This window comes from Sus scrofa, chromosome 16, assembly GCF_054392235.1.
Source record: "Sus scrofa isolate SSC_HxYL_T2T_F1_AM1 chromosome 16, Sscrofa_HxYL_maternal_Yorkshire_Landrace_v2.0, whole genome shotgun sequence".
NCBI lineage: Eukaryota > Metazoa > Chordata > Mammalia > Artiodactyla > Suidae > Sus > Sus scrofa.
The window spans coordinates 66,766,993-66,780,818 of record NC_139398.1 but is presented as its reverse complement, the minus strand read 5'-3'; the positions used below and the strand labels follow the sequence as shown (position 1 = coordinate 66,780,818).

Genomic DNA, 13,826 nt, shown 5'->3' with positions numbered 1-13,826 from the left:
GGCCTCCCAGAGAAAGGAGATTAGAAACAGGTGGTGAAGGTGGGGGCTGTAGGAGGAACAATAGTTAACTTGGTGATTACATGCATACAGAACTTTAAATCCTAGAAAATACATGCACACCGGAATCTCATCGGACACTTACAGCTCCCTGGTGAGGGGGGCATCTCCTGCTTACTGTTAACATTCAGGCACAGAAGGGAAAATGACTCTCCCGACCTCCCTCCAGTTGGAAAGTGGCCCCAGTGCTGCCTGCCTGGGCTGGGCCCCCAGCATCTCCGAGACCTGTTATCATAGCCTGAAATTCCTCCTCCGTCAGGATCAAGAGCAGCCGCGCATAAAATGGGCATCACTTGATAGCCATGGGGAGAAAGAACCAGAACCCCCGAGCTGCGGCAGCAGCTGGAACACTCAGACCCCACCCCGGCAAAGCTGCCCAGCAGTCCCAGCCCCAAGGACACCTTTCATTTGCTTAGAAAGTGACGCTGAGGTTCAAATGAACACCACAGAGTCTGCATTGCTTAGCTCAAAACAGGTTGAAAGGCACAGGGGAGTGCTGGGTGGGGAAATGGCAACTAGGTGAGCATTTAGAGAAAGAACTATACAGGGAAAAGGAAGTTGAAAACCAGAGGGTTTCCCTGCATGCCTGCTTGGTGTTGCTTATTCAGCTCGGCTAGATGCTCACGCCACTGCCCGCACACTCACGCCCATCAGGGTGGACTCAGAGTGGAAGGACAGGAAGGGAGGCACACTCTTTCCCACATTTAGCAAAGTCAACCAGGGGGGGTCTAGCAAGAGATAGCAGGAGTGCCAGCGAGAGGACACTGTGACGAAGTAGAGAAGGCAAGCAAGGTGTCGTGCCACTGAAACACCAGCCAGCACTGGTCTGTCCTTGCTCCAACAAAGTGCCCTTGAAATACGTTGGTTATGTACACACACAAAGATAGACGGAGATGCAGATGCCTAATTCCGATCTCATTCTTAAATGCACACGCGAACATGTGTTTCCTGTTTCCCAATCCATCCTGGAACCTACATGCATCCGAGGGCTGCATAAGTAGGTATTAAACACAGTCGATGGAAAGGAGGAGGGGGGCCACCATACTGGACTGGACGCTCCCCAGAAGAGTTAGAGTCCTCCAAGCCAGGCTGTAAATCTCACTGCCTGACCACTAAGCAGTCACACACCTGTCGCTCCAGCCAGAAAGTCAAGCCTTGGGCAACCAATTCATCCACCATGTGCACTCGTCACTGCCGGCAGGACGTTCAGGTTCAAAGTCATGGAGCTGTTCACTGTCAATAACTAGCACTTGCCTAACACCCCCAATACACGAGTCCCAGTGCCCATCCTGAAGTGCATCTCCAGCTCCGGAGCTTCCAGACTCGCACGCGGAATAAATACAAGGAGGCATCTCCGAGTCTCCTTCTCTCATTATATTCCAGACCATTCCGGCGACAAAGCAAAAGTCGAGGTGTTCCTTTCCTTTCCCCTCAACTTCACAAACCTCCAGCCCCAGGATTCCTGGACTGGCAGTGGCAGGAAGCAGGCAAAGGGCAGGAATCCTTATCGCCGGCGAGGCGGTGAGGTTGCAACGTTTACTCCAAACCACCGCCCCCCTGAGACCACTGGCAGTTTTGTGTCCATTCACCTCCAAGCCCAGCCTCAGGGCATTTCCCCGAGGGAAATCCACACCCACGTTGAAAAGGGGAGTTTTCTCCCTCTTTGCAAAGGAGATGCACCACCACAGGTCCGCAGCCTCGCCAGCCACGTAGGTGGCTGATGTCTGCAGAAATCTCTGCAGAAAGGGAGCGTGAAAGGCAGGCTCCGGGGGAGCACCGGGGCCGGCGCGCTGAAGCCTGGCTCCACGTGTCACATGTATGGACTCGCTGCCCAACTCCACGCGGCTCAGGGCACCCCACGCTAAGGCAACCACGTTCTCCGCGGCACCAACGGCGAGCAAGCACGAGGCAGAGAAGAGAATCCCACTCTACTCACAGTCTGGTGAGCTTCGGGTTGCTCTGGAAAAGCAGCTCCGGGAGGACTTGGAGTTTGTTCTTGTTCAGGCGCCTGAAGGGGGGAAAAAAGAATGAAAGGATGTCAAGGGGACATCAAACTGGGTCAAGAGTATTCACAGACGCACCTGCAATCCATCCATCGACAGGTATCAAGAGGCTTCTAGATCTTTCCCCGTGGGATGCTCAGCACGTGCACGGCATATTCCACCTCAGGGAGCCTGTGGCCAAGGTGGGGCTGAAAGGCAAAGGTCTGTCACGAGTACGAACCCAGCATGCTTGCTGCCACTCCGCTGTCACGAGCCTCGAAGAGACATCACTCACTGGGGACAACATTCTTTCCCACGAACCTCAGACAGGCTCTTGAGCTTTTCTCATGACGCGCTGGCTCCAGGCAGCCAGTGCCAAGGGATGGAAAGGACATGTGAAAGGGGTCCCTACACACAAATAAAACACCAGAGAGAAGAGTCCAGACCCTAAGTCGGGGCTGGGCGGGGCGGGGCAGGACTAGACGGCAGTTGTTCCAGGAACAGGGAAGAGGATGGGACACATCACTGTGGGTTAAGGGACTAACGGGAATCCCTGCCCGTCTGGCTCTTTGGACCAGAGCCGGGCTGTGTTATGACTTTCGTGAGCCTTTGGCACTTCTGCCTCAGTGGGTACCCGCCCCATTAAAAAAAATAAATATTGTATTTTATGACTGTTTTTGGTATACAAACAAATATATTCATATTATATATCATTCACTTTGACCCGAACACTCTTTTTTTTCCTGTTAATTTTCAAAGACATTAAACCATTTTTATGGGTCCCTAAAAAGTACTGTTGGCCCTGGGCAGTGTTCCTGCTGTGCCCAATGGGGAAGGGACCACAGTCTAGGTGTGCAGTGTGGCTGGGGGGAAAATTCAGCCCAGTACAAATGCCCTATGTTGGAGGCTGCCCACAGAGCCGGACTCCCTCCTGAGCATGGTCCTTGGTGACGTGATGCCCACAGAAAAGGCGGCCGTCTGAGTTTCCGGGCAAGGGGGTGGAGGGCAGTGAGCCACGGTGGGTCTCCACGGAGGCTGCTCTCCCAGGAATGGGAGGCCAAGAGGGAGAGCCCGTGCCTGCTCCCAGGCCTCTCTGTCCAAGCATCTTCAAGCCCGCTCCGTGATGCGCACACCAGGGTCCCCAGATCTCCTGACCCCAGAATCTTCAGACTATCACGCCCCAGAATCTCCTGGTACAAAAGAGCAGTTTACAGCCTGGCTGAATTTCTCCACTTAGAGTAAACCGTGCATGTTTGGCTACGTGGGATAATTATTAGCCCAGCTTGGAGCTAAGCAAACTGACGAGAAGAAAAGGTGAGCTTCTTCTCAGCTTCGGACTCCAAAGCCCACGCTCCCCACACTGCTCCAAGCTGGCAGGATTCCCGGCGGCGGGGAGGGTGGGGGATGATTCTGCTCTTTTCCCCTTTTCATTCCAGGTTAAGCGACAAAAACTTGAGAGGGACAGGAGACTAGAAGGAAGTTTAAAAGGGCAGAGCATGTGACGGGAGCATTTAAGATCCAGCAATCCCACTCCTGGGCATCTATCCAGAGAAAACCACGACTCGAAAAGACACAAGCACTCTAATGTTCACTGCAGCACTATTTGCAATAGCCAAGACATGGAAACAACCTCAATGTCCATCGACAGAGGAGTGGATCCAGAAGATGTGGTACATATACACAATGGAAGATGACTCAGCCATTCAAAGGAACGAAATACCGGCATTTTTAGCAACATGGATGGACCTAGAAACTGTCATGCTGAGTGAAGTCTGTCAGACAATGAGACACCAACATCAAATGCTTTCACTGACATGTGGAATCTGAAAAAAGGACACAATGAACTTCTTTGCAGAACAGATACTGACTCACAGACTTTGAAAAACTTATGGTTTCCAAAGGAGACAGGTTGGGGGGTGGGGGGAATGCGCTGGGGGTGTGGAATGGAAATCCTATAAAATTGGATTGTGATGATCATTGTACAACTATAAATGTAATAAATTGAGTAATAATTTAAAAAAAAAATCCCCTCTGAGAAGAAGGAGGCTCTGGTCAGAAGCCTGTGGCTCCACCCTGCAAGGGCTCAGGATGGTCGGGGGGCAGGTGGGGAGCAGCGGTGCGTGGGTGAGACTCCTGTCTGGGAGGAAGCCAAAGAGAAGGATGGCAAGCTGGACAAGCTCAGCTCCATTTCCCTGCACCCCCCCCCAACCAAAACGCAGACCTGACACCCCGCGCTTTCTTCTTTTTCGTTCTTGTTCAACTATGGCTAAAACAAAAGCCATAACATAAAATGGACCACCTTAACCAGTCCTCTAGTTCTGTAGTATGAAGTGTATTCCCACCACTATACGAGGGATGTCCGGGGCTGTTTCACGGTGCAAAACTGAAACACTGTGTTCGTTAAACAACAGCATCCCACTCCGCCAACCCCCTCGGCCCTGGCAGCCACCACTGGCGTCTCTATGGATTTAACCAGTGCTCTTTTGCTCACTCCTCATATCTGCTCTTTGTGAGTTTCTGTTGTTACAGTGGGAAGAAAGAGGGGAGCCCAGAGGAGAGAAGGATGAGGCGGGGGAGTCTGCCTCCTTGTTTAGAGAAGTTCCCCTACGGTCCTTTCTAACACGTGGGAGCACTGGTCCCCGAAAAGGCGTGGTGCTATGACTTTGAGGCCAGCTGACCTGGGTTCAGGTCTGGCTGCACCGTGCTCTTGCTGTGGGGCCTCAGTTTCCCATCTTGCAAAATAACCCTATTCAGCGGTTGCAATAAGTCTTAATGATACAATGTATGCATAAGCATCTAACTTAGCAATAAGAGCCATAATCACTAAACCGAGTTCAGTCCTAACTGCAGATGCTACGCTTCATGCTGGAGAGGTAGGATCTCAGGCAGCACAGCTTCGAGCCTGGTGTCATCATTACCTGCGCCTAAAGGATGAGGACACCGACACCTAGAGTGGCAGAGGGCATTCTGCGAGGTTACGGCGTGAGGAAGCGGCAGAGGCAGGATCTGGACGCAGGCTGTTTGCCTCCAGACCCCTGGTTCTCAACCACCGTGTCATTCGAAACCCTTCAATCAGTGCCGGCTTCCTTTCCCTCTGTTTTCCCCTTCCTCACCTTCTTTCTGTCTCTGTTTCCTTCCAGCCAAGGCTGCCGCCTCCTCCATGCCAGCCCAGGCCACCATCCCCCCCGAGTACACGTCCCTCCCCCAGAAGGATGCTCTTGGTGTCCCTAAGGCCAGAAGCGGGTCTCTATGTGGTGGAACCAGCCTCTTCTGTCACGGCCGCACAAAGCCTGGTGAGAGTTACGCTCAGACAACCAACGCCACGGTCTAGGCAAAAAGTCCTGACATCCAGCCCACCACTGCCTGCAGCGGGCAGGGCACTGAGTGCGCTGAAAGCTCAAAACCAGAGCTGAAGCTAAAAATAAAACCAGCTTGGCTCCGAGGCTCCAGGAAGGGAAGGAATCGTTTTCAGTTCTTTGCCGGTACTTGCGGCCGGACAAAAATAAAAACACAACCAAATTTAGCCAATGGTGCGCTGCCTGCTGGTTGAGAAACCCGAATGAGGATTCCAGGGGGCCTGGGCTGGGCTCTTTCCCCAGAGCCTCGGGGTCTTTCCGCCTGGGCTTGGGCGGGCTGCGTGCTGGTTCTCTGCAGCGAGAGCAGCCTGACATTACATTTCACTTCTAGCTCATCCCATTCCAGGATTTATTCATGTGTATTTAGTGAACCTGGTCGGCCTCAAAGGGCTTTCTGGAGGGGCTGAAGAAGGCGCCGAGCTGCACAAGCGGCACTTCTCACGTGGCTGCTGCAAGAGCAGCTCCTGAACAGGAAAGAGACAGAGTGAAACGTGCTATTCTCCTGACAGGGGAACAGGTAAGCGCTGGGTGGCAGACGTGGCAACAGGCCATGGTGACCTCCATCACTCATGCCATCTTCTGCTCTGTCACCCTGGGCCCAGAGATGGAAATCTGTCAGAGTTCAAGCTGGATGGAGACAAGGACGGGAAGGCACCTGTGTGAGGGCAGACCCCAGGAGGACGGCGAACAGGATATGGGCGGTTCGATGCCGAGACAAAGCCCACCCAGGGGGTCCTCGGTCCCTCCAAGATCGACCTCCTTCTCAGCTTTCCTGCATCAAGGTCAAAAAGCCACCAGCTGCTAGTTGCAAAGTCATCTCCTACTCTGAGCCTGAACTGTGACACTCTAAGGAACAGAGCCTTGTCTTTGGGGTACCACGGATGACCTCCCTGGAGGCACCTGGGTGTAAGATCTAATTAGAGATTCTTGCCGCTTTATTGAATGCACTCATTTATCTAGCCATTCAACCCATGCAACCATCAATTTATCAGTTCCTACAACCACCCTCTACCCATCTGTCTGTCCATCCATCCATCCACCCGTCCCCCTTTCTATCCAATCATTCACTTATCCATACATCTACCCATCAGTCCATCTATCCATCCATCCATCCTCCCAGTCGTTTTTCAGTATGAACATACAAAGATGAATAAGATAGAGTCCCTTTCTGCGTCTGCATGAATAATATGTAGATAAAGAAGAACGTTAGATGCTAGTGAAGAAGACATGAAAACACAAATTTGCAGCATTACCTGGTAAGCAAAGATCTTGTGGGAACGCAGAGCAGGAGCATTAAACCTACACCTGGGAAAGGAAGGCTTCCCAAACCAAGTGGCCTGGAGTTTATTTTCGAAGCATAATTGTGACTGATCAGGAGATGGGGACAAAGGGTTCGAAATGCTGAGTGCACCCTGGGCAGGGGCATGAGGACCAGGGGACTGAGAAGCATGGGGGGGGGCCCACAGGGCCACCTTGCTGGGACTCGAGAAACCCAAGCGATCAAGCTCTAGAGCCAGGCAGGGGTCAGGTCGTGTGGGCCCTTGTGGATCCTGAGAAAGGATCTGGGTGTGGCCGTTTACTGAGAGCCACAGGGAGCCACAGAAGGGGTCAAAGCAAGGGGATGTTTTGAATTTTAAAAAGGGAAACCTGTTTTGGATTTTTTAAGTTCTCCTGAGTAGCAGTAAGCCTGGCTTGGAAGAGGATGGCATCAGAAGCAAGGCAAACCCTTAAAAGAGGACTCCTGGGTGAGGAGTGTGGCTGTGGGAAGCATAAGAGTTGTACTGGAGTGGAGGAGACAGAGGGGAGGTACAGTTAACGGGGCTCTGTGACCAAAAGCACAGGAGGTTAGAGAGAGTTACGGAAGTGGAACCCCGGGGGCCCCTGCTTGGGTAACTGATCCATCGAAATGACCAATCCCTCCTGAAAGAAATAGATAAGAGAGGACCACTGTGCAGAAGGGGTGTGTGTCTCCATTCAGGCTTTCTAAACTACCGGGACCCCTCAAATATGTTTTGACAACTAGCAACGTGGCCGGGAATAGCATTAAGACCATGAGTCAGATGCTGGACTAGGCGCTTCCCAGGCACCATCTCATGAAATCCCCCTCGCAAGTGCTACGAGGCCGGTACTCTCAGTCACCCCAGAGGAAACAAGGGCCTAAGAAGGTTAAGGCACTCACCCCAAGTCAAACTGGACCCAAGTGATGGGCTTTGAACCCAGTCATTTGATGCCAAACGTGTGCTCTTAGTCACCATGGATAACAATGGCATTTAGTTTAGCTGTCGTTACAGACTGTCTCAGTGTATCCTCATGTGTAGGTCTCGCCGTCCCATTAAGTTCTGGAGGTGCTTGAGAGCGAGAAATAGACCTTTTATCTGGTGAGCCATTCTGAGCGGACACAGCCCCAGGCAGACAAGGGGGCCTTCAAGAAGGGCCTGCTGAATTTCAGGAATCCATCATAAGGTGGGGACGGCTGATGAGGGGAGCCAGAAAAATCAACAGTCTCCCTGGGCTGGCAGAAGGGAGCCATCTGGTTTGCAGGTGACCAGGACTCCCAGAGGGCCCAGTTGCTCAAGTCCATCTGCATCTTTCAGAATCTTCTTGGAGACGCAACTCTCAGACTCACCTGCCTCGCCGCTGACCTGCTGAGCAGCCAGCCGAGCAGGGGTGGGGCCAGTGCTGCCCCTCCTGGGTGCAGGAAGGATGACAGAAGCAGGCCCCAGCACCCATGCAGCCAGCGCCTCCCCTTCCTCAGGGAGCTGTGGGATGTCCAGCTGCCCAGGCGTGGCCTGAGGGAGAGAGGACGCCAAAGGGTGCTAATTTCTGAAGGTCACCAGGACTGTTGGCTTTAGCAATGTTATCAGTTGGGTCCCCTTCTCCAGGCACTTGCGTGGGCAGCCTGGAGGCCTGTCAGGTCTACTGGGACTTTCAAAAACACTAACAAGGGCCAAAGCAGCTTTCAACTCGGAGCGGAAGCTCCAAGCTTCTCCCAGCAGAGGGACAGACAGACCCAAGTCTTCCCGGCAGACCCCAAGAGAAGGGCGGAAATCAAACTCAGAGGCCTGGAATCCCAGCTCAGAGGTGGTCCCCTCATCCACGAGGACGTACAGGTGTCACGATCCATCAGGGGAAGAAGTCTGAGCAGAAGAGAGTCAAAAGAGCAGAAAACCCTGAACAAGAGTTGCTGGCAGAGTTGCTCACTGTAGCCGCTGGCAGCCCAGTATTTTCTGGGTTTCCTCATCTGCCAAACAAATCCAGTTCCCTGCTGTGCAAATTTTCATAATGCAAACTGGAGGGACCTTGATCAGTTCAGCCAGGAACCCTGTGCTGATTATTGGTCTACACCACTGTCCTGACAGGGAACGAACAGTCCCTGTGTGAGTGTGAGGAAAGCCAACTGGCCTCGAGCTTCAATACCCACAGGCCACTTTAGTTGGGTGACTGGCTCTTCTCCGCCACTGGGATTTCTTTCTTTGTTTTTTTAACCATGTATCGGGGGTGGGGGAGTGGAGTAGCAGCTCTGTTGAGATCTAATGGGGCCTCCCTTTACTAGCACTTCTGGACCAAGCCACCGTTTATTTTGATGGTTCAGAAACAAGTTGACCCGAATCTTGTCTAGCATGGAATTCGGCATTTGCTCACTGACATTTAGGATGGCTTCTGCCAGTTTTGAAAACCCGTTATTTTTAGTCTGTAACTTCAAAATGTCCTAATAGCAATTAAAAACCTTTACTTTTGACATTTCTCTAGGAGAAATAACTCCACTGTCACTGTCCGAAACTCTTGCCCTGAGCCATTTTTTCTCCTCACTGAAGTTGTTTAAGAGAAGCCTTTGTAAAAATAACTTAAAGTTTATTTTAGGAACACAATGATTATGTAATAGCAAAACATAAACCTCAGGAGAAACCTGAGAGGGCTAAATGGCTTAACATCTGCAATGGGCTTTGCCGTGTTTCTCAAAAGCTCAATAAATGGGAGCTGACACGGCTACTGGTATTATCATCATCGTCATCCCTAGATGCTGGGGTGAGGTCGGAAAGAGGGGAGATGAATTTCTCCTTCATCAATGACAGTATTGATCAGCGAGGCCATGAGCAGAAACAAATGGACTCCAAAATCTCCTTGGGTTCACACAGTGGACACAGACGCCATGCTCATGCAAAGGGCTTGCTTCATCTGCTGAGATGCCCCAGAGAACGCGTGGCCTCCGATGTCAGTGTGTCAGGAAGAAAAGGAGGGAGAAGCCGCACCAGCTCTTAACTGCCTTGACCTGGCAGTGACTCACAGCACTTCTGCTCCGTCTATTGGCCAGAACTAGTCACGTGGGCAGACTTACCTGCAAAGGAAGCTGGGAAACCTACAGGGACATTTGGCTATTTGCTGAAAACTAGCGTAATAACCAACCTGTCTTAGCATCAAAGCATCAATGACGATTGCTTTGTTCTTGTTCCTTCCTTTCTTTTTTTTCTGTCCACACAGTGCATTTACCCTGTGCTAAGTGCTGTGGGAGGGGCTTTATGCACATTATCTCATTCCATCATTAAAGCCACATTGCTATTGTCATTACTTTCTGTAAGGAAACTGAGGCACAGAGAGGGCATGGAACTTATCCAAAGTCACACAGCTGAGAGTCTCTCTGACCGTCAATGCTGTGCTATGAGTCCCTTGACCATTCTGCTTCCTTAACTCTACGGTACTTAGTGATCAGAAGGCTTCCCAACAATCCTACCAGGAGAAGCCAATGAGAAGGAGTATTCACTCATTTTGTAGCTGGAGAAAGGGAGTCAAAGCAGACTAGGGACGTGACCCTGTGCTTCCTTGGCCTTACTGTCCAAGGCCTATTTAATGATCAGTCCCTCTGGCTTCAGGAGGCTCTGAGTGTCCCAGGAAATCACTGCTCCCAGGCTAGTGCGGGAAGTGTGAGCCAGCTCTTAAGCGCATTTATCCTTATCCTCCTCAGCCCTGCAGGTCTGTCCATTCAGAAGCCTCCCCCAAGGGCACTCTCAGCCCCTGCCTGGCTTGTAAGTGACTCTGTCCCGAGACATCTGTCCAATTCTAGAGAGCTCTGTGGCTCACCCAGAATCTCATCTTGCTGGGATCCAATTCACGACTCCAGCATGCAAAGCAAACAAGCACAAAGTCCCCCAAAACAATCCCTTTTGAACTTTCCTGCACCTCACATTGGACCAATTTTCCTCCAATTACACGGGTATTAGGGATAAAGCTGAACACATCAGTGGCCTGAGCCTGCCTTGCCTCTGACCCCTGTGCCAGCTGCTGCTGTGTGCCCAAACACCCTCTTCTCCAGAAGACCCTGGGGGCAGGAGGAAAAGCAGCGAGGAGGAAAAGAAGGGCAGGAATCCTGGCTATGCAGCCGCGGGTGCTCTTGGCTCTGCAGAGAAGGAGACAAGGGCTCGGAGGGTCGTCTTGTTTCAGGGTGACCAACCCATAAGGCCTAAGTCCCTTTTTCCTAGAACAACACAGGGAGCCCCAGGGGTCTGTGAACAAAGCGGCTGCTTCATCTAGGGCTAAAGAGCAGAGGTCTCTGGGGATCCAGCAGACTGGACATGGAACTGAGTACACGGAGGGCTCAGAGTCCAGGAAAAGATGTCTAGAGTGGGAGGAAATGCATACTTATGCATGCACACGAATGCACACACACACAAGATGTACGTTGCAGACGTAACACACATGCGATTAACAGAGACACGTATAGCCCTCAGAGCTGGCCAGATCCATCCCAGCCAGCCAGGCCACTTGGCACTGGCCAGAGCTCAGATCCTCATAGCCATGGCTTCAACTCCATTGCATGATGGGGCCAAGAAGGTAGGCGGCTCCCAGACTCAAGAATCCCACCTTTGCCCTGAGATACTCGGTCTTGCTTCTTCCCCCGCCCCAGGGTTTGGGCACATGCTCCACCCTTCTCTGGGGACTCTCATCCCCCAGCTACCAAGGTGGCAGCTGTGAAGGCATTAAGATGGAAATATTTTGAAGGTGGGGCGGACAGGATTTGCTGAGGGACTGGAGGCAAAGCTTGAGAGAGGAGAATAAAGGCTGCTGCGGAGGTTTTGGCCTGAGCATCTGGAAGTTTGGGCTGTTGTCAGCTGAGATGGGGGACGACTGTGGGTAGAGCGGGTTTGGGGAGCGGCCAGCTGTGGACCCGTGGGGTTTGATATGCCTAGAAACAGCCACCTGGAGACTCCCAATGCACAACTGGATATGCAAATCTGGCCTTCAGGGATAAGACCCAAATGGAGACAGAGGTGGCATTTAAATACGTGAACCACAGCCACCACGACACAGAAAGAAAAGAAGGAGAGAGGATTTAGGACTGAGTCCTAGGCTGCACTGTTCATGAGAGAGCAGGGGGCAGAAGACGCAGCTGCAGTGGGGGAGGAGGAGAAGCAGGAGAAGGTGGACGTGTGGAAGCCAAAGAAAGGGTTCCGAGGAGGGAGACGGGGGGGCGGGGGGGGGGGGGACTGGCTTGTCAAATGCTGCCAAGAGGCAGAGAGAGAGGAGCACAACATTGAACTTGGCAATATGGTGGCTTGGAAAGAGCAGCAAGGTACAGAGTTAGGTATGACCTCTTAACAGGAGTGGTTCAAGAAAGAGTGGGAGGAGGAGGCCAGAGGAATACAACAATTTGGAGGGATTTGGCTATCAAGAGAGCCAGAAGAGCGGCTGACAGCTCACCAGGGATATGAGGTCAAGAAAGGTTTTGGTTTTGTGATTAAGGAGGGGGAAATTCCGACTCGCTCTCATGCTGATGAGAATGATCTGGTAGGCGGGGTAGATTAATGAGCAGAGGATGAGGGGACATTTTAATTTTTACCTTTTTATTTTTTTTTTATTTTTTGTCTTTTTGCCTCTTCTAGGGCCGCTCCCGCGGCATATGGAGGTTCCCAGGCTAAGGGTCCAATCGGAGCTGTAGCCGCCGGCCTACACCAGAGCCACAGCAACACGGCTGCGTCTGCAGCCTACACCACAGCTCACGGCAATGCCGGATCCGTAACCCACTGAGCAAGGCCAGGGAGGGAACCCGCAACCTCATGGCCCCCAGTCGGATTCATTAACCACTGAGCCACGATGGGAACTCCAGAAGGGGACCTTTTTAGAGTGAGGCTCCTGAAAAGGTGACAGGGGAGATTCCAGTGCACCTGTGATGGCTTCTGACAGGACCAATGACAGGTCACCTGCGGCAAGAGCAGGGGAGGCCGAGGTCAGGGGACAGTGTGTGGCAGGTCTGGTGGCGGGAGCCTGTGGAAGGTCCCTTCCTTCTATTTTCTCAGCAGAGACTGAGGAGGAGGAAGGAAGTGTTGGGTGGCAGGGATAGCAGGTGCGAAACAGACATCTAGGGGAGGGCCGGGGAGTGAGTTGACTAGGACAGGCTGGAGGGCGGGCAGGTGGCAGCAAATCCCCTTGAGGTCAGCGATGGGGCGTGAGATACGTCCTCGTAAGCACGCGTTTATCCCCAGCCACATCCAAGGTGCCTGAGGGGGAGGCGGGCAAACAACTGAAGACTGAATTCAGCCAAGGTTCGGGTTTTTCCAGGAACTGTGCGGGAGGAGGAGACGAGGAAGGGAGAGGAGGAAGTGTGGTGTACACTTAGGAAAATGGGCCGAGAACTCTGGCGGTTAAGGGCGGGCTCGATGGTCTGCACGTCTGTGTCCTGCCCCACCCCCACCCCCGCCCCAAATGCACATGCTGGGATCCAACCCCAAAGACGACGGCATCCGGAGGCGGGGCCTTAGAGAGCTGATCAGGATGTGACTCCATGAACGGGATCAGCGCCTTTATAAGGCTCCGGAGAGATTCCCCTGCCCCTTTTCCCATGTGCAGACGTGGCACGATGTTGGCCATCTGCAACCCGGAAGAACCAGAGCACGACCGTGATCTCGGACGTCCAGATCCCAGAACTGTGAGAACGAAATCTCTGCTGCTTCTAAGCTCCCCGGTCTGTGGTGCTTTGTTAGGGCAGCCTCAGCAGACCAAGACCCAGGTAGAGGTCAGTAGGTGGGTGAAAGACAGGGACGAGATGACAGAGCCCATGAATCTTAGGCTGCTGCACGGTCCCTGAGCACCTGGATAGGGCCCCAGCGCTGGGATTTAGGGAAGCCTGGCTATGGTCCCAGCTCCGGCCCCAAGAGCTGTGTGACTGTGTGGACCCCAGCCCCTCTCCAAGGCTTGGTGGTCTATATCAACAGCCTCAGTGGGCTGGGGGAGATGGTTGCTAAGACCCCTATTCTAGTCTCCTCATTCTGAGAGCTGGCTGGGAGACCTGAGTTCTAAATCCAGCTCTGGGGAGTTCCCGTTGTGGCTCAGTGGAAACGAATCTGACTGGCATCCATGAGGACACAGGTTCAATCCCTGGCCTCGCTCAGTGGGTTAAGGATCCAGCATTGCTGTGAGCTGTGGTATAGGTTGCAGACGC

At 52.6% G+C, this 13,826-nt stretch overlaps 1 protein-coding gene across 19 annotated transcripts in view; it reads right to left on the bottom strand.

Annotated features, from left to right (window-relative positions):
• Positions 1 to 13,826, bottom strand: part of SLIT3 (slit guidance ligand 3) — a 914,676-nt gene that overhangs the window by 548,339 nt on the left and 352,511 nt on the right. For all 19 annotated transcript variants that reach the window (XM_085001790.1, XM_085001791.1, XM_085001793.1 and 16 more), the window contains one exon: positions 1,994 to 2,065. In XM_085001790.1, coding sequence (XP_084857916.1) covers positions 1,994 to 2,065 — 72 coding nt within the window. The remainder of the gene's footprint in view (positions 1 to 1,993; positions 2,066 to 13,826) is intronic.